This window comes from Vespa crabro, chromosome 14 (assembly GCF_910589235.1).
Source record: "Vespa crabro chromosome 14, iyVesCrab1.2, whole genome shotgun sequence".
Lineage (NCBI taxonomy): Eukaryota > Metazoa > Arthropoda > Insecta > Hymenoptera > Vespidae > Vespa > Vespa crabro.
The window spans coordinates 3,519,037-3,544,142 of NC_060968.1; the positions used below are offsets into that span (position 1 = coordinate 3,519,037).

The following is a 25,106-nucleotide window of genomic DNA, read 5'->3' on the forward strand; positions in this document are numbered from 1 at the left end:
ATCAATCGTGCTTGCTTTACTACGAACGAAAAAAAGAATAGAAAAGGATAAAAGAACAAAAAAAAAAAACTTTTCGAATTACGCGACGAGAATTACCGAACTATTTTCAAACGAAACGTAACGTTGTCGTCGTTGTCCCATACGTGGACTGTTAATGTTTGTACAGAGTTTATCAATAACGTGCTCTCGACGTTCGTGCAGAAGGAGATTTAAGAGGAGTAAAAGAAGAGGAAAATAAAAAAAATAAAAAAGTGAAAAAAAAAAGAAAAATTAAAAAGAAAAAAAAAAGAAGAAGAGAGAAATCGTTGAAAGAAAAATTATTTTCCCTGAAAGTCCTGCAAAGAAAAAGGAAAACGGAAAAAAAGAAAATGAAAATATTACAAAAGAAATGAAAAAAAAAAAAAAAAATATATAAAAATATTCGACAATCGTATTCGCTCCTTCGATCGCTCTCTCTCACTCTCTCTCTCTCTCTCTTTCTCTCACACGTGTATATATATATATATATATATATATATATATATACACAATCATCATGACGCACTACAATCAGTTCCCTTCAAATCGATCTTATCCTACATCGAGGATCCTAACTATATATATATATCTATCTCTGCACTTGGCGTTTGTGACCGAATTATGCCATCTCCTCTCTCTCTCTCTCTCTCTCTCTCTCTCTCTCTCTCTCTCTCTCTCTGTCGCTCTCTCCCTCTCTTCCTGAAAAAAACGTAATCTACCAATTGATCGTACGATTCCCATTGGAAATCTTGACGATAAATTCGATCCTTGATCACGAAAAGATCGTATCAACGAATCCAGATTTATTATTGTCAAAATGGCAAAAGGGAATTTTGTTTCGTCTTCGCGAGTCGAACTGAACGATTTAGGTAGCCTTCTAAACACCTCATATATATATATATATATATATATACATATATATATTCTATAGCCATATTCTATTACCTATAAATTTTATACCTCTTCATACACGATAAACAAAAATGAAAAGTAACGGAGAAGTGAAATATAATAAAATTTAAAACCTTCGTATACACACGTAATATATATATAAATATATATATATATATATATATATATATATATATATATATATAAATTATAGATACATTACGAGAAAATTTTACACTCTATACTATACACTTTTTGTCATAAAAAATCGAACTATTTGAAATTCATTCTTAAAATAACCAAAAAGGAAAAAAAAGAAAAAAAAAAGAAAAAAAAAATCGATATAACACTTATTCAGGTTTTTTCTATCGCCAACTACTATGGGACTAAATATCGCTAAATTTTCATTAAAAGCTCCACTATTGTAATTAACTGTAAACGATAAGAGGCATCTTATTGCGAACGATGTTTATCTCTACGATTATATGTATGTATGTATGTATGTAAGTATATATGATGCATGTATGTACGTATGTATGTATGTATGTATGTATGTATGTATGATGTATGTATGATGTATGTAAGATGTATGTAAGATGTATGTATGTATGTATGTATGTATAATGTATGTATGATGTACGTATGTATGTATGTATGTATGTATGTACACAATGGCGAGCCACGATAATGGCTCGAGAGAACGATCGTTTATATAAACAAAACAAACAAGAAAGAAACAAAAAGAAAAATAATCGAGATGAAAAAGAAAAGAAAAAATATTATAACGAAAGGATCATAATTTTCGATGAAAAGGTATGACGAATAAGCTGAAAAGGTAATAGTGTATTAAAATATAATTGAATTGATTATTAACTTGATATGTATCTGCTCGAGAAGTATGTCGAAACACGGACACAGGCTGAACGACCTCTGCTCTTCTCTGCGGCTCAAATACAACTGTCTGAAATCAGCTGTTCGGGACTGGCACTCCCACCATAGGACCCATCCCCACTCCACGTCAGTTGCGCAAGACAGCGACTCTGTACGTACCGAACTCTACTGATACCGAAAGTTTATATTATTAATAATTAAATGAGACTGAATGTTCTAATAACTTATTAACTTCATTAATACGGACTAACTGAATATATCTTTTGTTGAATTACTCTTTTAAAAGAAAAGATGCATCGGCATTCATTATTATTATTATTATAATTATTATATATATATATATATATATATATATATATATATATGTAATAATTATTATTATTAAATAAAATTGGTTTTTTATCTTTATTAAGATGTTTATTAAATGTATAAGTGTTTGTATAGATAAATATTTATATTATATAAATATATGTATATATCTAATTAAGTAATGAGGGCTGACATATCAACTAGCAAAGGTATCTTCGAAAAATTGTGATCTTTTGAATGTTAAATGACTGTTGGATAATGGGTTACACCAAACGAATCTTTCTTGTGGAATATTCTAAATATATATATGTATACATATATATATATATTTAAAACGATCACACATACATACGTTTCATCTGTGTACACATAAGAAGAGATAAATTATCATTTAACGCTGTTGTATATTGGCACAAAAGTAATCTTTTATTCTTAATACCCATGTCTAAGATGTTCATACATACATATTTATGCTTCTCTGTAAGTATATATATGCATGTATGAGAATATATGCATTAAGTTTATTGTTAAACTAAGAATATGTACGCGGAAAGAAATTGTAAAGGAAATAATACTTGGGGGGAATAGCTTGCAACTTGTTTATCAGAATTTAGTTTTGTCAGAGGTTAGCTATAGTTCAAGTTAACTGAGAATAAAGGAAAGAATGATAAATGTTATGTAAGTTTGAAAAGAGATGTGAGCATCAAGGAAAAGAATGAAAGGTAGTGTGTTAGAGAGTAAGAAAGGTAAGAGAAATTAGAGAAAGAATGAATTGAAGAGAAAATATGAATGAGAGAAACAGCGCGAGAAAGGAAAAGTAGAGTGATGATGACAATAATAGTGCCAAGCGATTCGTACCCTATATAATTGCATTATTAAATAGAACAATATATAGTACTAGATATTATATATTAAATATATCGGTTATATATAAATAATTATTCTTAGATTATGAATTAGTTGCAATATTTTTCATACTACTTCCTGATACTTGAAAAGTGATAACGTTCATAAATCAGAATGCAATGCTTCATGCATTTTATTGTATTTTAAAGAATATTTGTCAATTTGTCCATTTTATTTATTAGTTAGAGATAACGTCTTCTTTTTTTTTTCCCCCTTGTAAATGCTGTAATCACACTTTTGTTAGATCTTATACAGAAACATAAAGATGATCTATATCTAAAGAATTTTGTACATCAGTAGATAAAATGCTTGTTATCGCTTTTGATAGTTAAAATAATGGGACGAATCGCAAAGCTTAGCTGTTGCATGGATGTATGACTCATACAAAGATACTATAAAAAGTTTAAATTGTTTTATATTTTTGTTACGCCTCTCTGTGATATAATAAGGGCACATTCATCTCACCCTGTATATGCATTAATCTTTGTATCTTATTGAATTAAGATGAAACTTTTTGAAGAACAATCCTTGCCACGCCCTTCCTAATGTATTTTGGACTGTGCTCGTGCGTACCCATCAAAGATCAAAAATATAAATGTATTCCCTAATACGGTCTAAATATTTGACTTTATAGATATCAAAGTTATTTGAAAAAAAAAAAAAAAAAAAAAAAAAAAGATTTAAGGGAACCATTAAGTCTAATCCAATGTATAAATATAACTTTCTTTAATTGTACTTAATAAATAATATCAAAGAATATAAATATTTATAAAGACAAACGGTATATCTCAATGGATAAAATGAATATTAATCCTTGTCATGTTAGATAATTGCTATTGGCCTTAAAATAAATATTATAATCATTCCATTTAGTACATACTCTTTTAATCCTTTTATATTAAATAGACATGATGGATCCCTTAATTATTAATTAATGAGGTACGTTCGAGCTTGTGCTTGTGAAAAAAAAAAAAAATATAAAGTGTATCATTACACATTGTATTGTACTGTACTTAGTTATAAGAATTAATCTTAATACATTAAACTGTGAAAAGAAATATATTATGAGAGAAGACGTTAATCATTATATAGCGTGGATCATCATACACGCGAGGAATCATATACTATTAACTATAAACGATCATTGTTAACCATGGTTGCGGTTCTATTTACACAATTCGTTTACTGAATAAATTCAGAAAAAAAAAAAAAATATATTTGAACTAATGTGACTGATATTGTAAAGTTTATAACTTTTATTAACCCGTAGAAATCGTTAAAAAGAAAATTTCAACTTACTACTTCGAGGAACGACTATCAAAATTGCTGCCAAATTTTTCTATTTCTCTTCTTTTTTGTACTTCTTCATTGACGGCCTTGAACGCACTTGAAAGTAAAACACTTCACTTAAACGATTAAATAAACTAATATAACAAGAAATAATACATTTTACACAAAAAAAATATCTATCATTATTCAAAACGCGTTAACTACGTATTAAACATATAAGATGTTTGAACATTGAACCAATCACAGTGCAACTTTCATCATGCTCATCTGTGATTCGCAAATTACATTATACAAGATGGCGACTAAAAGAGAGGGAAAATTTAAAAACTAAAAAAGAAAAAACTTCGTTCTATTATCTTTTCAACCATAATAAATGCTAGATAGAGAAAACAACATATTTCCTAACATTGCCTGATGTATAATATTAATCAATAATAAATAAAATCAACTTTCATTCAATGCATTTAACAATATATAATAGATTAATTAAAAATGTATATACGATTTGGTAAGTATAGATTAAATTATTGTATAATATGAACAATAATTTTATAAAAAGATTCAGGATTATTATAATATATGTCTCAAAAAAAAAAAAAAATGTGATGCAGTCGAAAATCTTCAAAAAAAAAAAAAAAAAAGAAAAAAAAACAAGAAAAGAAAAGAATAGAAAAAGAAAAACAATTAATATATTTCTATAAATTTTGTCTAGCATGCTCGCGTTTGCATCGTTGAGATAACAGTGTAACCAACAGTATATTTAAGCGCCATCTATTCGAGATAATGTTGGTATGCCTGGCTTGCACAAATAAATGTCAAAATATTAAAAAATTCGATATATGTATTCACTTTGACTATTTCTTCTTTCTTTTACAATGAATAGATTTGAATATGCTAATCCTCGTCTTCTACCCAACGAATTAAACGTCAGACGTGATTTTGGTGTACGTTTGTACGATGGAGACGTTAAGGTATGTAAAAATATAATCGTATAAGATCATATAATAATAATAATTAACCTATGTTTCATTAATAGACACAATTTGAAGGTGGACAATTATATATTACGACTCATCGAGCACTTTGGGGAAGACCGGATGATATACCAAGAGGTAACACTTGCCTCTCATTACCATTAAGATATGTAGTTTTCCACGAAGAGGAATCTCCAGGTCCATTTTCTTTTAGACGTAACAATAAAGTTATTTTACATCTATCTGAACCATCTCCTGGTAAGAAATTAATAATTTATTATAAATTTTATATTAAATAAAATTGATTTAATTAATTAAAATCCTTTTAGATAAAATGCCTGGACCAGCGGAGAATAGTGCCTTTAATTATATTAAATTATCATTCAAAGAGGGTTTGGATTCAAATTTTATAATAGAATTAAGAGATGTACTTAGAAAAAGAACCTGGGAATCGGATCCTCCTATACCATATCAATTAACCGATATGAATATTCAAAGTTTACGTATTACATCTAAACCATTGCCACAAATAAAACCACGAACGGGTATTATAGGTATTGAAAGGAGTCTTCAAGAACAACAAAAGGCAACGGATGAGAGTATTTCTAAGGCATTCCAAGATCTTAAGAAGCTTATGGAAATGGCTAAAGATATGGTGGCCATATCTAAAACCATCTCTGCAAAAATAAGGGTGACTTTCAATGATTAATTTATAAAGTTGACATTAATAATTCAAGAAAATTGCAGGAGAGACAAGGAGACATCACGGAGGATGAGACTGTTAGATTTAAATCTTATTTGATGAGTCTAGGTATCGATGATCCTGTAACGAGAGATGCTTACAAAAGTAGTAATGAATATTTTAAACAATTAGCTATGCAGCTTGCAGTTATTTTAGAAGAACCGATCAAGGTGAAATATATTTTTGTTATTAATAATTGTAAATAGTTATGTGACAAAAATAGATAGAAAATAATAATCAATATATTTTTTTTTTTTAGGACGTAGGTGGAATGATGACATTGACCGATGTTTATTGTCGTGTTAATCGAGCCAGAGGATTAGAACTTTTGTCACCGGAAGATTTATTAAATGCTAGTAGACAATTAGCGTCTTTAAGCTTGCCTATTGTATTAAGGATCTTTGACAGTGGTGTTATGGTTCTTCAAATTCGATCTCACGATGATCTTGCAGTTGCTGATTCTATAGCAGATTTAGTAAGTATGATATAATAACTATTTGTACGATATGAAATGTTTAATAAAATAAAACAATATCATAATAATTATAATAATTTAAATCGATTATAGTTACAGGAAAGGGGTTCAATAACTGCGGAGGAACTTGCACGATCCGAAGGAATATCTGTTTTATTAGCACGAGAAAGATTGTTAGTTACGGAAAAACATGGAAAAGCTTGCAGAGACGATACGATAGAAGCATTAAGATTTTATCCAAATTTATTTTTAGAACAAAACGCGTAACCCTTAAAAGTTCATATATATATATATTTTTATCATTGGCATCATGGAATTACAAGAAAACGCAACTGCCTCTATTATTATTATTATTATTATTATTATTATTATCTTATTCATTAAGTATTCGTATAATTCTCGTGCCTTTATAAATCGTGCACAGTTAAGTCCAATGCAATGATTAAAAAAAAAAGAAAGCAATTTTTATCGTCCTCGCAGTGCATACAACGTAGCTTGTTACAAAACAAAGGTATATAATCGTAAATGTTATATTAAAAGAACAGAAAAAAAAAAGAAAAACAAATGATATATATATATATATATATATATATATATATATATATATATAGAGAGAGAGAGAGAGAGAGAGAGAGAGTAAGAGAAAGAGAGAAAGAGAGAATGTACAATTCAAATCATTTTTATGTTATTTTATATTTCAATCAATACAAAATTATAGAAATACTATAAGATTTTCTGCTTCTGATTCATTGGTATCCTATTTGATACTATCCTAAAGAAAAAAAAGAGAGAGAGAGAGAGAAAGAAGCAGGAACTAACTGGCGTGGCAGGTATTAACGAGCGTCATGTAAACACACACATAACACACAATACTACGTACATACAATAATACATACACACAATAATGTAACCTTGATGAGATCAGCAAAATGTCAAGGCTAGAATGAAATCTCTCTTTCTCTCTCTCTCTCTCTCTCTCTCTCTCTTACTCTCTCTTCTTACTGAAATGTATAATTTATATATACGATAAAAAAAAAAAAAGAAAAGAAAAAAAAACTGAATATAATTACATTGTTTTATAATTGAGAATACAAGTATTATTAATCTTCCAGTATGGTTACACATAGGACGTATGATCATTAAGAATTTTATTCTTTTTCTTTCTTTGCTGGTGCCAATAATTAAAAAGAATAAAATTTTTCTTAACCAGTTAATTAGCATGTCGACTAATGTCATTCTATAAATATCATACTCTCCTACAGGTTTTCATATAAAAATAGAATCCATTAAAGTCTGTATCTATCGCTATGGTTTATGCTAATTGCTTCATTATTATTTTCTCTTATTCTATAAGATTAACGAATTATTCTATGGTAATATTATAAGAGATTTAATTTATCCATGGAAATTCTTTTAAAAAGGATAATTTCCAATGTATCATTTGTTTTTTTTTTTTGTAAATTATTATTATAAACAAAACAAAAAAAAAAATTAAATAAGTATGTACGCGCGTGTGTGTACGTGTGTATATGTATACACATAGTATCAGAAATATTCAATATTAATAACAGTAAAATGATAATATGAAACGTATGATCAATCACAAATTGATTCACATACGTAGTTTGTGGTTTGCAATTGACAAAAGAAAACTCTTATTGGCCGCAAAACACCAATTGCAAGTACAAGTACGTTGACTTTGAAAGTAAGAGTTACACACACACACACACACATATACACCATCGATAAATCTGATCGTTTCGAACATTCTCACCAGATGTATATATATATATATATATATATATATATATATATATATATATATATGCATATGCATGTATACATGTTTTCATACGTTTTCTTATTTCATTTGAATTACTATAGCATCCATATATAATATTTGCTGAGTCGAGAGAGTATGGAGTTAGTACTTGGGATGCCATAGAGCATTAATATCTATGTTTTAACGTTACATCATCATCTCGTGACTTTCTACATCCTCTTTGATATATAACCAAGCTAGAAAAAATTTCCTCGACATTTAATCACGTGAAAGGGATCTCTCTCTCTCTCTCTCTCTCTCTCTCTCTCGCTCTCTCTCTTTCTCTGTCTCTGTATCTGTCTTGACGTAAAAGATAAAATTAAAATTCGTGTTAAATCTTATTTTACAAATTTAGATGAGTCAATGATGGCGAGGATTGAACTATCAAAAAAAAAAAAGAGATTGATAATCAAAGTTAGATAAAAACATTCATCTAACTAGTTATTTAGAATATGCTAGTCATCGATTAAAGATTAGAAACTATTATCGATTTTAATTTACCATACTTCTATGAAACTATAAAAAAAAAAAAAAAAAAAAGAAAAGGGAAACAGAAATAAAAGAAACTTTTACTGATGCGCGTTAATAAAATAATAGATCTAGTGATACGATTTGATGTGAAGTGAAGATTTTGATCTTTTTTTTTCTTTTTCTTTTTCTTTTTTTTTTTTTTTTTCCTTTTTTGTCTTTCTTCCTTTCTTTTTCTTAAGTTGAATTCTAACAATAAGCTATCTAAATAGCTTTGACAAAAGTTTCCGAAACAAATCTCTTCCTTTTGCTTGGGTAATTCTCTTTCACATGCTCTTCCTGTTTTCCCTGTCTTTTCTCGGGACATTGCACGGCGATTAGACTTTGCAAAAACGTTACGTGAAATTACGTAAAGTCATTTCCATGAGTTTCAGAGCGTATTGACTGTCTAATCGGGACGAACCGTTACTTTGATTAGTTTCCCACTTCCTTTGGCGTATACGCATAAGAGGACTAAGGAACCACAATACATACGTTTGCCCATACAACTTTTTCTTTTCTTTTCTCTTGTTTTTTTTTCTTTTTCTTTTTTTTTACATGACTAAGTTTCTTCTATAGATCGTTAAAAAAAATAAATGCATAAAAGGTCTCTGCATATATCTTTCGAACGATAATTATCAAAGATAGATATGACTTAATTATAAAGTATTCTATGGAAAAAAAAAAAGAAAGGAAAGAAAAATAAACCATCTCAGTTATTTCCTGGCAACAAAACTTTTTCTTTTCTTTTCTTCTTTTTTTTTTTTTTTTTCTCCATACAAAATGCATATGATTGTATCATAAAGATGCAATTGCAAACCGTTAACTATTCTCGTTGCACGTATAAACGCACGAATTTCCATGTATACATTTGTTAATTAATTAATCATCTAAATATATTATCGTGGGTAAGATTAGTAAAGAGCAAAGGAAAGGAAGAAACGATAACGATTATGGGATCATTAAACTTTGAATTTCTTTATTCAAGCACGCATCGGAATAAATAATAAATAATTAATAAATCAATCAATCGATCAATTAATTAATCCTAAGATTTTTTATTTATACGATATAGCACGTAACATTTGGTCTTTTAACTATACGAAAAAAAAAGAAAAAAAAAAAAAGATACTATCAATAGATTCTTACGAAGTATCTACGAATCCTCAACATTGTCGAACAATACTTAGCGCATCTGGTTAGCATTTGCGTTTTGTGACAGCAAAAGTTGTGCGCTCTACAAGGCACATGCAACCTGCTTTTGTGGATAATGTTTTACCACACAACGGGTGATCTCTTATCAATTTGACGAATCGATGATAAAATTTAAATGAAATCATTAAGCAATGAAATGTTTGACCTTTGACAGATGAGAAAATTACGAAAGTCACGCAACGTGTTTTCTATAAATAGAAAAAGTAGGAAAAGATTTAACGTCGTTTATATTTATGAATTATGTATGATCGTTGAAAAACGATAAATCCTTCTGACGTGATGGTTTATAAGCAAGTGAAAATGATCAATTTCGATCAGACCTTCATGTAAGATAAGATAATAAGTAGAATTCGCTTTGTTCGATCAGACTTTATCTTTAAAGTCTCCGGATAATTTGGAATGAATCAAAGTAGAAATGGTCTATTCATGATCAGACATTATCATTAGGTGAAAAGGTCTTTATTAATAGAGATATTAATAAGATAATTTAAATGTTTTTTATTTATCCTAAAGATCGAAGAAATCAAAGAGAAATCGAGTTCACGAATGTAATATGTGAAAGATGATCAAATAAAAAAAAAATTATCGACTAGAAATGATTGTAGTTTTAGTTATTTACGTTTATTGGCGAGTACACCAGGTAGATACACCTGGCGTTGAGAGCTAACCGAGTCTCTCTATGTGTGCGTAGGTGGAGGGGAGAGAGTCCCTATCTCTGAAAATTCTGGGTGGGAGAAGTGTAAGAAGGTGGTGAAGGAGTTGAAGTGAGACCGATGAAGAAAGGTTTGCCTGTGGAGTAAGAAAGATCAACGGAGTTCTCCAAAAAGATAGCTAGAGAGAGAGAAAGAAAGAGAGAAAGAGATAGATAGAGAGAAAGAGAAAGAGAAAGAGAGAGACAAGGATCACGCGTTTAACCGCGTTCACCGAGGGAATCGTTTGCTTCGGCTGTTCGTTGATACGAACCTTTTTCTACCTGCCCGTTTTAAGGTTTTCGCACATCAGCCTAACTTGATTTATCAGCTAGCCATTGTCAAGCATTACGAAGCTACTGCTTGATTGAATTAAAAGTGAAATTCAATTTTAGCCCTAATCATCATTTCTCACAATCATCATCATCATCATCATCATCATCATCATCATCATCATCATCATCATCATCATCATAATAGTCCATTAAGTTTCTGAAGAACAATAATAATGACAGGAAAGTTCAATTGGCTTCTCGATTTAAAGTAAGAAGCATCAGACGAAAAGACAAGGCTGCCATTTGATTGTGGCAAGAGAGTAATGGTGTTTAAATGCCAATCCGGTAACACGCTCGACACACTCTCTGCTTGACTTTCGTTGGACCAGTCAGAATAGCGATTGGATCCAGTGTGCGAAGGCCTTTAGAACGAGCGACGTCCTTTTGCCAAGCTAGCAGTAGTGGTGGTAGTGGTGGTAATGGTGGTGATGGCAATGGTGGTGGCGGTGGTGATGGTGGTGATGGTGGTGGTGGTAGTAGCGGGGAAGGAAGGTTGAAAGGTACCAGGTAGGGAGCAGTTGGTTGGTGAGCCATCTAAAAGAGGGGAAAGAGGTGAATAAGAAAGAGAAGGATAATGGTGGATAGAAGGAATAGGATGGATGGAGAAGAGCAAGTGGGTCTTTTTCATGGAGTGGGGAGTATAGAGTGAATAAGAAAGAAAGAAAGAAAGAAAGAAAGAAAGAAAGGGATAGATGGACATGAAGAGGAACAAGTCTGAATCTTGTATCTCTTTCTGATGACAAAGAAAAGGAGGGAGGGTTCGAGATACGAAAGAGAGAGAAAAAGATAGAGAACGATGAACATAAGCTTTTCTTCCTCTTTCTTTTCAGAGTAAGGGGATTGAGGGGAGGGAATATGGCGAATAAAAAGAGAAAGACAGACAGATAGAAAGAGAAAGAGAGAGAGAGAGAGAGAGAGAGAGAGAGAGAGAGAGAGAGAGATACACAAGTGCAACATCACTTTTTCTTCCTCTCTCTTTTTAGAGTGGGGAATAGTATAGTGAATAAGAAGGACAGATAGATACTGACTCTCTTTTATCTCTTTCTGATGAAGAAAGGGGTCTGAGGGAATGGAATGAAAGAAAGAAAGAAGGAGAGGGACAGAGAAGGTACCTGGAAAGGCGAGAGAGCTTCGGACTACTCGAATTCAGGACAGAATCCATCCGAAGGCGCCGGTTGGAACTCGACCGGTCTCTTTCTCTCTCTCTCTTTCACGTGGTACGACGTCGATCAAGAACCGATCGTGGCGAAGGTGTGGCGAAGTCAAGAGAAAAAGAGAGAAAGAGAGAGAGAGAGAGAGAAAAGAAGAGTAGTAGGAGTTAGAGAAGAAGGAGGAGGAAGAGGAGGAAGAGGAGGAGGAGGAGAAGGAGGAGGAGGAGGAGGAGGAGGAGGAGGAGGAGGAGGAGGATTCAACAGTGAGTGAGGTACCGAAAGGAGAGGAGGAAGCCGTCGTGGCCGTTGCTGCTGTTGCTCTTCAGTCGAGAGACTCGTGTTTCGTGTCCTACGTTTTACGCGTTACGTGTTAGTATAGTTCATATTTGGTGTGTCTGACAGTCGATAGAAATAATTATTTTTTTCTGAAGAAAATACAAAGAAAGAAAATGAGTGTGTGAGAGAGAGAGAGAGAGAGAGAGAGAGAGAAAGAAAGAAAGAAAGAAGAAAAGAAAGAAAGAAAGAAAGAAAGAAAGAAGGAAAGAAAGAGAATAAAAGAGGAACATTATCATTTGGACAATCATTGTCTTTCTCCTTCTTTTAATATCGTTTATCGATTTTCTTCGGCAAAACGAAAGTTTTTCCATTATTTTCAAACGGCCCTGCTGTTCCTGCTGTTATTACTGACCATTGCTGTGATTCGATGCAAGTTGGCAAACCAACGTGGAAAAGTAGTCAGAACTGTACAGCTGTCAGACGAGACTACTCTCGAGTTCTCTATTCGTCTCTGTCTTTCTTGCTTGCTCGATTCTCTCCCTTGCCCCCTCCCACCCTTCCTCCCACCCTCCCTCTCCTCACCCCACTTCGGGTTCACCATCTCACTCTCTCTCTCTCTCTCTCTCTCTCTCTCTCTCTCTCTTTCTCTTTTTACTCCCATACCATAGGATGGTGCTCGTACGTAGCTCGTAAACCTCAGACGCCGTGCTTACGTTTAGTTTAGACTCGCTTATACCGTAAGGACGGCCTTACACACGGTTTTCGCGAGGTGCATCGTGCGCAGACCAGTTGCTCTTTCTCTTTCTTTTTTTTATATATACATATATATATATATATACACACCTACACGTTTTTGTGAGTGCAAGAAAACAGAGAAAGAGCGAGAGGGAGAGAGAGAGGGAGAGAGAGAGAGAGAGAGAGAAACAGAGAAAAAAAGAGAGAAGGTGCATTTGTACGATCATTTATTAAGGTGAGTCTAGATCGAAGTGTTCGGTGAAGGCTAACAAGACGATCAGGACGAGTCTTTCTTTTCTTTTCTCTCTCTTTGACTGTGCCATTCGTTGAAATCACCATTACTGCATATTCCCTTCGATATCTTGTTTTTTTCTTTTTTCTTTTTCTTTCTTTCTTTTTGTTTTGTTTTGTTTTGTTTTGTTTTGTTTTTTTTTTTTCTATTATCAAATATAAAATCCTCGATATTTGATCGAGAGAAAAAATTTAATCCCCTTCGTCATCTTTTTTTGTCGTTTGTGTCAATCGTCGTTAAATAACCGAAAGAAATAATTTTTGGTGTCTCTGATAGTGAGAATCGATTCAAGCGCAAGATGGATAACGTGTCCCGTGGAAACGGGTTTAAGCGTGAAAGTAATCGAGGAAGCAGTTGAAGAGAAAGAAAGAGAGGGAAGGTAGATGTTAGACGGGTAACAGCAACAGCAGCAGCGTGTTGAGACCCGGTAAAAGCTTCATTTTCCTTCAAAAATCTTCTTCTACCGTTGTTAACTTCTTTCATTCTTTCTTTATTTCTTTCTTTCCTTATTTATTTTTTTTTTTTTTATTTTGTTTTGTTTTGTTTCGGGGTTTTTTTTCATTTTTATCATCCTCCCGCTGTTCGTTCTATCTGGAGCGAATAAAATCGAATTAGTAGTGGAGCGTTACCAATCGAGAGATCGAACAAAGTTGAACAGAATCATATTGCATTGTCATTCGTTCCGGTGTATAATCTTTCTTCCAACGAAATTACACGTGAATTTCTCGTATACTGAATGAAAATGTATCAAATAGTTAAAAAAAAAAAACAAAAAAAAAAAACAAAAAATTGATACACAATCACAAACATAGCTATATTCATTGAGGACCTGCTAACTCCTGTCAAAAGTTTTTTCTGTTCTTCTTCTTTTTTTTTCTTTTCTTTTCTTTTTTTTTTTTTTCTTGAAAAAATACTTACAAATGAATAACTTGCTTGAAGGACGAAGTCCTTTCCGATCGAAGTTCTTTCAAATTCTTCGAAGAATTAATAGAAATGAAACATCTGTTGGGGACGGGGGGAGGTAGGGAAATTCTAATCTAATTTAAATCCTATAACATCCAATGAAACTTTTTTGAAATACTCTTTCAAAAAAAAAAAAAAAAAAAAAAAGAAAGGAGAAATGTTTAGAAAGAATTTTTAATCGAGTTAGAAAAAGAAAAAAGAAAAAGATGCTTTTGACGAAGGAAGAAATATTTTCTTTCTTTTTTTTTTTTTTTTTTTTTTTCTTCTTGTTTTGTTCCCGTTTTGTTCCGTTGAGATCAGTGCGAGTAATGGCCCTACATCTGAGGGGTAGCAAGGATGTCAAGAAGAGCTCGTACTACGTTTGGTATCTTGGTGCGAGGGAGGCCAAGGGTGTGGACGCGATGCCCGGTGCCATAGCTTACCTGCTCGAACGAGAACGACTTCAAGAACCTTTCAAGGTCACTTTACAGGTGAGCGCTACCATTTCGAGATCCGGTTTTGGCGCCTACCGTCCGAAAATATTCTAAGACATGACGTTTGTTTATCGATATGAAGCAAGCCTTACGAATTTTCTACGTTTATTTTTATTATTTCCATTTTTGCACTTCTTCTATCCTCTAATCTTTTTTGTTTCTTTTTTCCCCCTTTCCTTTCTCTTCTTCTTCTTCTTTTTCTTTTTATGTTTTTTTTTTTTTTTCCCCCCTTAGAGAAGGTTAGATACGAGGTATCATAAAATTCCCTTTTTTACGATTGCAGATCCGGCAAAAAACCGGATACCTCTGAAAATTGCCATGTTATTTTCCACCAAAAGTTAAATCTAGTCGAGATATTTTCAAATTGATACGAGGGATAAATTTAGAAATGATGATAAGGAAAGGATGTCGACTAAAAGTAATTCTCAATTTCGTTTTCATTCTTATCTTCTTACGTCCCATATTTTTCTTCTTTCCCTTTATCAGAAATGAATATATCTGAGGTATTTAAATTTTCATAGAAAGTGGGAATGAAATTGATAATTAGGAAATATAAATCGAGAAAGAAAGAGAGATAATTCTATTCACTGACGTCACATTTCTACTCCATTCCTTTAGCTTTTTCCATCGAAAACAAGTCTACAGAAACGTTAAGTTTCTCTACTTAATATTGATAAGTAGATGGAATTAAAAATGGAAATTAAAAAAAAAAAAAAAAGTTAATCCTCCGTTGGCTTCATTCCTATCACGTTGTTTCCTTCATAAAAAAGAAAAATTTATGGTAGTTAAAGATCGTTTATATATATATATATATATAAAAAAAAGAAAAAAAAATGATTTAGGTCTTAACGCTAACACGAGAATAGAATTCGTTTGTATCTAATCAAAAATTTAATCCTTTTTATATATATACATTGATATTTTTTAAGTGACTTGATTCAAAAGTCCATTCCATTTGTTTGAAAGAAAATTTTCCAATAATTTTGGAAATCGAAAAATCGATAGAAAATGAAAAAGAAAAATTATAATTATCCAATATAATGATTTAATCTATCTATAAAACGTCATAAGATACGTGGGAAGGACCTTGCCACTTAACTAACACCCACTAGAATAATTTATGCTAATGAATTATGAAGAATTAATATATAACGAATTCATTGACCCGAATCTTCATACGACGAATGAAACGAGGCGTCTTCGATATGGGAAAAGAGAAACGGCATGCGAAATTCTTTCTTTCTTTCTTTCATTCTTTCATTCTTTTATTCTTAATCTCTCTCTCTCTCTTTCTCTCTCACCCTTTAAGTAGTTACGAGTTAGCGCGGGCGATTTGAAATCATCGTAATCCTTTAAGATAGGCAAAGAAACGTGTAAAACGTGTTAAGAATGAAGAACAACTTAAACGAATCTAATTTTATAATTAAATGAAATATTATTAGTACAGTTATATCAAATATATTGATTTTAAATTAAAAAGAGAGATAGAGATAGAGATAGAGATAGAGAGAGAGGGAGAAATAATATTAATGAATCGCGAAAATGATCTAATTTTTAAATCATATCTCGTTGAATTAGTTAATAAATAGATTGTAAAAAAAAAAAAAAAAAAAAAAAAAAGAAACGAAACAAATGATAAATCGAATTTCTATACGTACATTAATCGAAGCTCGAGTATCACGTAATAAAATTGACGTGATTATTTTAAATTTTGTCTGGGATAAATTCGCGAAACACGAAACACTGTTGCGTTGTAAATGTCGCGAAAAAGATAAAAGAATGAGATCATTATTATTATCATTATCATTATTATCATCATCATAATTATTATTATTATTATTATCATTATCATTATTATTATTGTGAAATAATAGCAGTGAGTGATCCGCCTAATTATTGTGCAACTATAATTACAAAAAGCCTGTCATAAAGAGAAAGTCTTAAAAAACTTTTGTCGAATAAGATGGAGGAGGATCATTCTATGCGCTAAAATTTACTTAAATCGGTAAAGCAATGACAATGTTATCACAATGATTATAATATGGACAGGCTTGTTAATTGCTTAGATTGTTTGTTTTAAGTAGTCGAAGAATGCGCTAAGATGACGCCTTCTTTCTGAAAGTGTTCTTTTCTCTAGTTATTTCCCCCTATCACCTATCTCTCTCTCTCTCTCTTTCTCTCTCTCTCTCTCTCTATATATATATATCTCATTCTCTCTTTCTCTCTCTTTTGGCCTTTTAAACGAGGATCGCACGTAATCGTCGAGCGAGATGTAGTAATTACGTCGTTCGCGTTTCCGCTATCGTGAACAATGCCACGCGTGTCACCGTAAGAAACAAAACGTAAGAGACTAGTCTTACGAGATTTTCATGTTCTGTCTCTTAACTGAGATAAGTATAAGAGATAATTATTTGATGATCCATAGTGTTGCGTGAATGGACGTTGAATCATTCCTTATTTAAATGCGAAACCTTTGTACAGATATATTTTCATTGTAATTTATAATCGGGAACGTTCGATGAGAGATTTGGAAAAAGAAATAAAAAAATAAAAAAAAAAAGAAAAAAAAAACAAGATTATTTTAAATCATTCAATTTAAATAAAATTATTTTATCAAATAAGATTGGCACATCTTCATAATATCATCCAATAGGAAATAACATTTCATATAACTATATGGATATATTTTTATCGTAATTACGATCTAACATCTGATTAGATAATTAAAAAAAAATTATCTCACATTATTAGATTCATAATACAATTATATATAGAATAAGATTAATACATTTATATTATTCTACGAATAAATATTAGAAAACGTATACGTGTTTATCTTTGATCAAATTGATAGAGATACGACGATTACATGTTATTTTTATTGTTCTAACATCCCTAGTAACGCCTAAACGATGTTACTCGATTAATAATAGCATTATTGTCGATAGGTGAGCAGTAAGGGTCTGAAGATCATTCAAACTGTTCATCCTGGTGGTTCTACTAGATCAGCTGTGAAACATTTGGTACCAGGTCATGCTGTATTGGCTGCTGTTCAAAGAGAAGACATCGTAGCAGCTACTTTGCTCTTACCAAATCCTGCCACCAACAATCCAGTTCATGTTCATGCATATAGGTTTTCATTTTTTTCTCTCTTTCTTTTTTCCTTTTTTCTCTTATCATATTAATTGTTCCTTAACGTGCCCGATTATACAGCTTTTTCTGCCTTCACTCGTCTATGACTTCGTTATCAAACTTTCATCTCATTTATTATCATAACTATTCTATATTTTTTTTCCTCCCTTTTTTACTTTTTGTCTTTCTTTTTTTTTTTTTTTAAGATAATAAATTTTGTTCCTTTTCATTTTCTGCTTTTATTATTATTATTATTATTATTATTATTATTATTATTATTATTATTAATATGAAGGATAAAGAAAAAAGATACGTTCTCCAAAGATGGAGGTCGATTCGTTCATCAGCTTGATCTTATGGATTATAGGTCTTTATTTTACTTAATTATCCTTCCACTTCGTATAACGAGCTGTTAACATATTTTTCATTATATCTTGATGATGAGGAATCCACCTACTCTCTCATATTCTCACGGATTAAGATTGAAAAAATCAGAAGCCTTCGGTTTCTCCGAGATAAATATGATTTGTTATGGAAAAACTGGCCCAGTTTATGAATTCTAATTACCATTTTACTTACAATTATGTGATTCGATAATAATAATAATAATAATAATAATAATAATAATAATAATAATAATAATAATAATAATAATAATAATAATATACCATTCACCACACACGAGTACCGTTATCGAAACTTTCCGTTCGATCAGATGCGACTCGGTCGAGACAGCTGAATTGTTGGGTGGACAACTGAAGGCATTGGCGTCGCAAACAGATAATTTAGCAAGAGTATCCTCTGGTGAAGGTAGAATCCGAAGTAATTTGGGTAGCGATGGGCGAAGTACAAGAGAATCCGAATCATCTGAAGGTAGTGGAGAATTGAAACATGATCCTATCCAAACTACAACGATATACGAATCATTGGCAGCCGAATTGAGAGCGAAATTAGGTAAGAAGCTGATAAAAATTGAATAAACGAATGAAACCAAGTGACAATGTATGTCCATCTTTATTTCATTCAGGTCGTGGAAATTCAGGAGACAACGACGTTGGACCTATATTGTTACCACCACGTGACTATGACACAGTTCACAGGCATCGTGGTAACTTAGCTGGTATCGAATTTAGGCGTTGCTTAAATCAAACCATAGTGGGTGGTAGTACAACTGTTGATCGAGGTGGTACAAGGAGTGCAGCTAGCAGTGGAATTGGATCGGATAGTGCGGCTACTCCTCCACCGTATCAATCTCATCATCCTTTAGGTCCAAGACCTTCGAGACCTTCGAGAGATTCCTCTTCTGGTAAGCAAACAACTCTCTAAGTTAATTTCGAAAGTCTTTCTTTCTCTCTCTCTCTCTCTTTTTCTATCCCTTGTGGTTCTATTAGCCGGTAAAAACGATTTCTACAGAAATCGAGGCCTCTCTGCTTCAATGGTTCAATGTACTCTTGTGAATACACTTATGCGGTCGAAGTAACTCTCTGGCGTGTTTAGAATAAACTCATGGAAAGTCGTCAATTGGATCGATCGATTGATCGATCCAATGAACGCATCGTAACATAGAGAGGATAATCATGATGGCTACCGTGGTTAGATCTTGCTAAATGGAAAGTGAAAGTTTCTTCTTTTTTTTTTTCTCTCTCTCTCTCTCTCTTTCTTCTTGCGGATTATTTCTTTTTGCGGATCACCAACAGGAAATTGACGAGAATCGATAGAAAGATTTTTATAATTAATGCATGGGAATGGTATGAGAGAGTTTATAAGATCAAACAAGCTTTCAAACTCGAAACTTGTCTTGAACTTCTTATCAATTAATTCCTGTCATTAATTGTAACTTGAACCTCGATATAACATTTTTCTTTTCTTTTCTTTTCTTTCCTTTTCTTATTGTCATTGAATCGAATCTTTGTCTTCGTCATTAATATTGTTATTACTGCTAATGACAAGTTCCTGAAATTTTTCCAAGTTTCTCTCTCTTTTTTTTTTTTTTTCTTTTTTTTTTTTTTTGAAAATGTCAAACGTCATTAGAATGAGGAATTTAAGTTGAAAAGACAGAAATTTGGACGCTTTCTATTCGCTCGGCAGGTGTGTCCGCACGAATCTTATCGGCTCTCGTAGAAAACCGGGCAGAAGCGAGAAGCGACCCCCTAACCCAATTTCTTTAGCCACCTCGAAAATCCAATGGTGTGTCGGGCACTTACATGCTTGATATCTTTTTTTTTTTTTTTATCCTCTCATATTCTTTTTCTTTCCTCTTCTTCTTCATTCGAATCGACATTCTAACGGAAATGAACGGTGCGATATCCTTTTCAGTTTTAACACGACGTGTTTAGAAAATTGATAAGTTTATTATAATTCAAGTGTTTCTTCTAATTAAAAAAATGTAAAATGAATCGAGGGTTCCCATGTTAATTAATAATTCTTGATAATAAAAAACAGTAATATACATGTGTACATATATATATATATATATATATATGAACGAGATGAAAATTAAAAGAGACGGACGATTTCCTTTTCTCTTTCTTTTCTTTTTCAAACATGTTTTTTAACGGACGACTGACCTAATATCGCTTCGATGATAAAGAAAAGAAAAGAAAAAAAAAAAAGAAAAAAAAAAAGAAAAAAACCAGGGAAAAAAAGAAAAAGAAAAAGGAAAAGAAACAGTAACAACTTAACATCGGATATACTTCGGTGTTTAAGTATGTTTGTACATACGTGTGATGGAGCGAGATGAAAAGAAAAAGAGAGACAGAGAGAAAGAGAGAGAAAGAGAGAGAGAGAGAGAGAGAGAGTACCACCAAGCTTGGGCACCTGTTACAGTGGAAGGTGTACCGTTAGGACGTCGTGTCAGCGACAGGTACCAGCCTACGGGCACATGTATCTCGATTCCAGGGCTTTTACTCGACCGCAAAAACCAACCAGCTTTAGATTGACTCGTGCTATCGATTATATTACAAACGTCAAATATTAAATCCCCGAAACTTATCTTATATCTATATTTCATATGACATTTGACATTCATATACGTATCTCCAAACTATTATTTCTATTTGCCTGAAACATATGTTAATCTACAATTTGCACTTTGAAAATTCTTTCTTTCATTTTCTTTTTCCCTTTTTTTTCTTTTTTTTTTTAACCGTTTCATTGTGAGAACGTTCAAGGTCATTGTACGATTCCACTCATGACAAGATTTCTGGATTTCTGGGTTCTCCATTAATGAGATCTAATCATGGAAAATATTCCAAAGAAATCTTCCATTTCTTTTTTTTCTTTTTTTTTTTTTTTTTTTTTTACTCGCTTATTTCGTAAAGACCATTAACTTTCATCTCAACCGCGATATTTAGATTTTTCATTAATGAAAAATATTCGAAGAAAATTTATAATATTTCATTTGATCATTCTCGACGGCTTTTCGACGGCGTATATTATTCGATCACTTTTTTCTCTTTTCTCTTTTTTTTTTCTTTTTTTTTTTTGTTTTTTTTTTTTTTGTCTCTACAAAAATTGCTCTCTCTTCTTTTTCAATTGATGTAGATCAAAGCTTTCCAATGTCAACTATTCTTCTTTTCTACCTGCTCTTCCCCTTCCCCCGCCTACCCCTACTTCCATTAATCGAATACAAATCATGATTGTAGATAAGTATAACTCGACTGGTATACTTCTCGACTCGCATAAATTATACAGGCAATTTGCGTACGTATAGGTGGATACGTAATAGGTAAGTCGCGTGAAACCATCGTTGCCTAGATTCCATGCGAGGAATTGTCCCGCTCAGAAGGCACCTCGATTAAATTATTACGTCGCACGGGAGTTAGCTCGCCGTGAAATCGATTCCGCATTATTATTCCAGTACCGTTCTTCTTCTTCGAAAGAGAAACACTTGCTCACGTATTTGCTTGCAAAAATGTTCACGAATAAATTGATGATAATAATAATAATAATAATAATAAAGAAAAATGTATTTATTAAAATAATTACGTCAGAGCAATGAGATTAGTTGATTCTTTTTTTTTTTTTTCATTACTTCTGATTAGATCAATTTTTTTTTTTTTTTTTTTTTTTTTTTTTTAGTAGTAATTTTTTCTTTTCCTTTCATTATGCTCACGTATATCTTATGAAGGAAAAAAAAAAAAAAGAAAAAAAAAATCATTCATTCTAGTTAATTCAAAGGAAGGAATGTATAAATTAAATTTATATAAAGGCAAGATAAAATCACATACAACACTTATCCTAGTTTCATCCTGATATTGAGAAGATGTTAGTCAATCGACTCAACAACCTTTAACACTAAGAACTTAGTATGGTAACGGCACTCCAACTCTTTCTCTCTCTCTCTCTCTCTCTCTCTCTCTCTCTCTCTCTATCTATCTATCTATCTCTATCTCTATCTCTCTTTCTCTATGCTAGAAATTATTGCGCAAAAGAGTGGTTTTGAGGTGCGTTCGAGAGAAAGACGAGACGGCATGAAGAAAGAAGCGAGGTCATTGGCAGACGATGATAGTAATGACCAGAAGAGAAAACGATTACGATAAATCTAACAATGACGATGACGATGACGGCGCCGCCGACGACGATGACGACGAGCACGACGACGATGATGATGATGATGATGATAATGATGATGTTGGAGATCATAATTACTATGATACAATGTCCTTTCCTATAATGTTGACCAGGACTAATGTGGAATCCAAGAAAATTCGTACGTTAATCGAGCTCGTGGGAGGCCAAACATGAAGTTCCGCATTCTCGGCCCATAGCCTGAGGCTTTCTTTAGCCTTCTTCGTGTCTTATTGAGAAACTCAAAGAAGAAGAAGAAGAAGAAGAAGAAGAAGAAGAAGAAGAAGATGAAGAAGAAGAAGCAGAAGAAGCAAAAGCAGAAGAAGAAGAAGAAAAAGATCGTCGTCTTTAACCTCTCTCTCTCTCTCTCTCTCTCTCTCTCCCTCTCTTATTTCATTACCTGTCCACACTTTAAATCTCTTCGTGACCTCTCTCGGATTCTTCTCTACAGAATTCTACTCGACCGATTTGCCTTGACTCGCGTTTTCTCGAGTCACCTTACTGACCGAGATGCTAGAGATTTTATCTAGTAACGTTTATATCATGCCTCTCTTCGATATATGTGTGTGTGTGTGTGTGTGTGTGTGTGTTTGTTTGTATGCATGATGAGTATATCTATCCAAAGAGTTTCTAATATCTTAGAGGAAAGATTCGTTTGCGATCTTTTCACCTTACTTTTTCATCATCTTTCCACAAATTGACCTCAAATCTTCAAATTTCTTTTTTAACTATTATTTAGGATAATATATTGATATTAATTAATTTACAGATGACGATTGGGGCGCTGGTACAGAGGAAAGTCATTATTTCCCAGACGTGGAGACTACTGGTTCGAGTTTGACATTACCAAGGCTACCTAGAAGTCCAGAAAGACATCCAATTCAGCAACAACCAACGAGAGGTATATCGCCTGGTTGTAATAGAAATCGTAGGGCACCAGAATTGAGACAAAGATCACCGAGTCCTCAGTATCAGCCAAAAGTAAATCCTGGAGAAGTGACAAGTCCAAGAGAAAGGTTCCAAGATGCTAAAGAAATGTTCAGGGCCATGGAGAGGGAAGCTATCGGTAGACCAGTCCTCTCCAGGCAGAGAGAGTCAGATGGTCATCATCATGTTCATAGGTAAAACCCTCCTACAATAATAAATAAACAACGTATTTATATTCAATTCGTTGTTGATCGAAGGAAAGTAAGAATTTAAAAAAAAAAAAGTAAACTGGCCTGGTGAAAGGTCGCCGTTTCTCTTAGAATAAACCAGATTCTCCTTGGAAACGAGTTGATTTATTCCTCTTGTAAAAGTTAAGATGTGTCACGTAGTCATTTTCATTCTCACCGTATTTGGTTTGGTTTAGTTTTCCCTTCTTCATTCTACTATGACATTTCTCTAAACGTCATATCTAAGTTAGAGATTTCTCTTATCTCTTAAGTCAATCAATCCATGATACAACTGTTAATTACTTTTCATATTTGATCTTTTGACAGGGTGGAATCATCTAGACAAGTTCACGAGGATCGTTCTATTCGTTCACATCAAACCAACGTGAATTCTTCGCCTGCGCACGATCATCAACAAATCAGACGAAGTCATACCGAGCTTGATCGAGAGAATGAACTTGCTTATCGAGCGAGACCAAGACCTAGAACTCATCATTATGGAATAGATCAACCATCTGAATCGGAAACTACGACTAGGCCACGGCCGAGAAGCTTTTATGAAAATCCAGTTGTTGGGAGAGAGTTTCGTGAACAGAGGAATTCTATCGATCCTCGAGAAGTGAGAGATCTTTCTAATCATTTTCATTTTCATCTGACAAAACAATACAATTGTTATCAAAGAATACTCAATAAGACAATGATAATTTAATTGTCTTACAATCTATGATATAATTAAAAGTATTTATGTTAAAAGGGAAGTCTTAGAATTAAAAAATAGAAGAAATTATTAAATAAAAGTCTACATTTTCATAAAAAAAAAAAAAAAAAAAAATATACATATATATAAATTGTTATATATAGATTATTATTATCATTAAGTCATCATATATGATTGAATTTAAATGAAAAGAAATTCTAAATTGAAAATCATTGTTATTATTAATTAAATTGATTTATATATATATATATATGTATATAATTACATTGTAAAGTTTCAATATTAATTAATTTTTAATAATATTTCAGTCACGAGACTTTCGAGACCGAGCATATACACGGGAATTACGTGAAAAAGTTCGTGCAAGGGCAACGACTTATCAAGAATTATCAGAACACGAGAGATATCCTGGACTCGATCGTGAAAGTGCCAGACCACCGTTAGAAATTGTCCCGACACCCGGTAGATATCGTCACAGCTATGCAGAACCACCCAGACTTGGATTAGCTGCGTTACATCCTTACTGACGAAGTCAATTAACATTAATGATCGTTAATTAACGATGTCTTTCTTTTTTTT

At 32.4% G+C, this 25,106-nt stretch overlaps 2 protein-coding genes across 6 annotated transcripts in view; both read left to right on the forward strand.

Moving 5' to 3' along the window:
• The first annotated feature begins 5,092 nt into the window (after positions 1-5,092).
• On the forward strand, positions 5,093-9,851 carry LOC124429156 (vacuolar protein-sorting-associated protein 36). Of its 2 annotated transcripts, XR_006943382.1 has the most exons (7): positions 5,093-5,276; positions 5,342-5,537; positions 5,609-5,970; positions 6,027-6,191; positions 6,281-6,496; positions 6,590-7,007; positions 8,674-9,851. XR_006943382.1 is itself a non-coding variant. In XM_046974049.1 (6 exons), exons 1-6 carry the CDS (start codon positions 5,181-5,183, stop codon positions 6,761-6,763), a joined length of 1,209 nt encoding a protein of 402 aa, XP_046830005.1. In that variant the 5' UTR covers positions 5,093-5,180; the 3' UTR covers positions 6,764-9,851. The 2 variants fall into 2 exon arrangements, 1 of the variants encoding a protein (XP_046830005.1); XM_046974049.1 differs by having other exon boundaries at positions 6,590-9,851.
• A 2,625-nt stretch (positions 9,852-12,476) lies between these two features.
• Positions 12,477-25,106, forward strand: part of LOC124429172 — a 13,105-nt gene continuing 475 nt past the window's right edge. Inside the window, exons 1-9 of one of the 4 annotated variants that reach the window (XM_046974094.1) lie at positions 12,480-12,584; positions 13,795-13,945; positions 14,782-14,951; positions 17,903-18,087; positions 18,802-19,040; positions 19,114-19,392; positions 23,425-23,776; positions 24,137-24,428; positions 24,836-25,106. The exon at positions 24,836-25,106 is cut by the window's right edge and continues 475 nt beyond it. In XM_046974094.1, the coding sequence (XP_046830050.1) occupies positions 14,790-14,951; positions 17,903-18,087; positions 18,802-19,040; positions 19,114-19,392; positions 23,425-23,776; positions 24,137-24,428; positions 24,836-25,054 (1,728 nt within the window). In that variant the 5' untranslated portion in view covers positions 12,480-12,584; positions 13,795-13,945; positions 14,782-14,789 and the 3' untranslated portion in view covers positions 25,055-25,106. Of the gene's footprint in view, positions 13,462-13,794; positions 13,946-14,781; positions 14,952-17,902; positions 18,088-18,801; positions 19,041-19,113; positions 19,393-23,424; positions 23,777-24,136; positions 24,429-24,835 lie in introns of all 4 variants that reach the window. The other 3 variants (XM_046974092.1, XM_046974093.1, XM_046974091.1) reach the window with 3 other exon arrangements.

Excerpts from the sequence above, each read along its gene's own strand:
- LOC124429156 (XM_046974049.1), top strand. The coding sequence starts at position 5,181 with ATGAATAGATTTGAATATGCTAATCCTCGTCTTCTACCCAACGAATTA. Across the intron at positions 5,277-5,341 it reads TGTACGATGGAGACGTTAAG|ACACAATTTGAAGGTGGACA; the intron begins GTATGTAAAAAT and ends TTTCATTAATAG. Across the intron at positions 5,538-5,608 it reads TCTATCTGAACCATCTCCTG|ATAAAATGCCTGGACCAGCG; the intron begins GTAAGAAATTAA and ends AAATCCTTTTAG.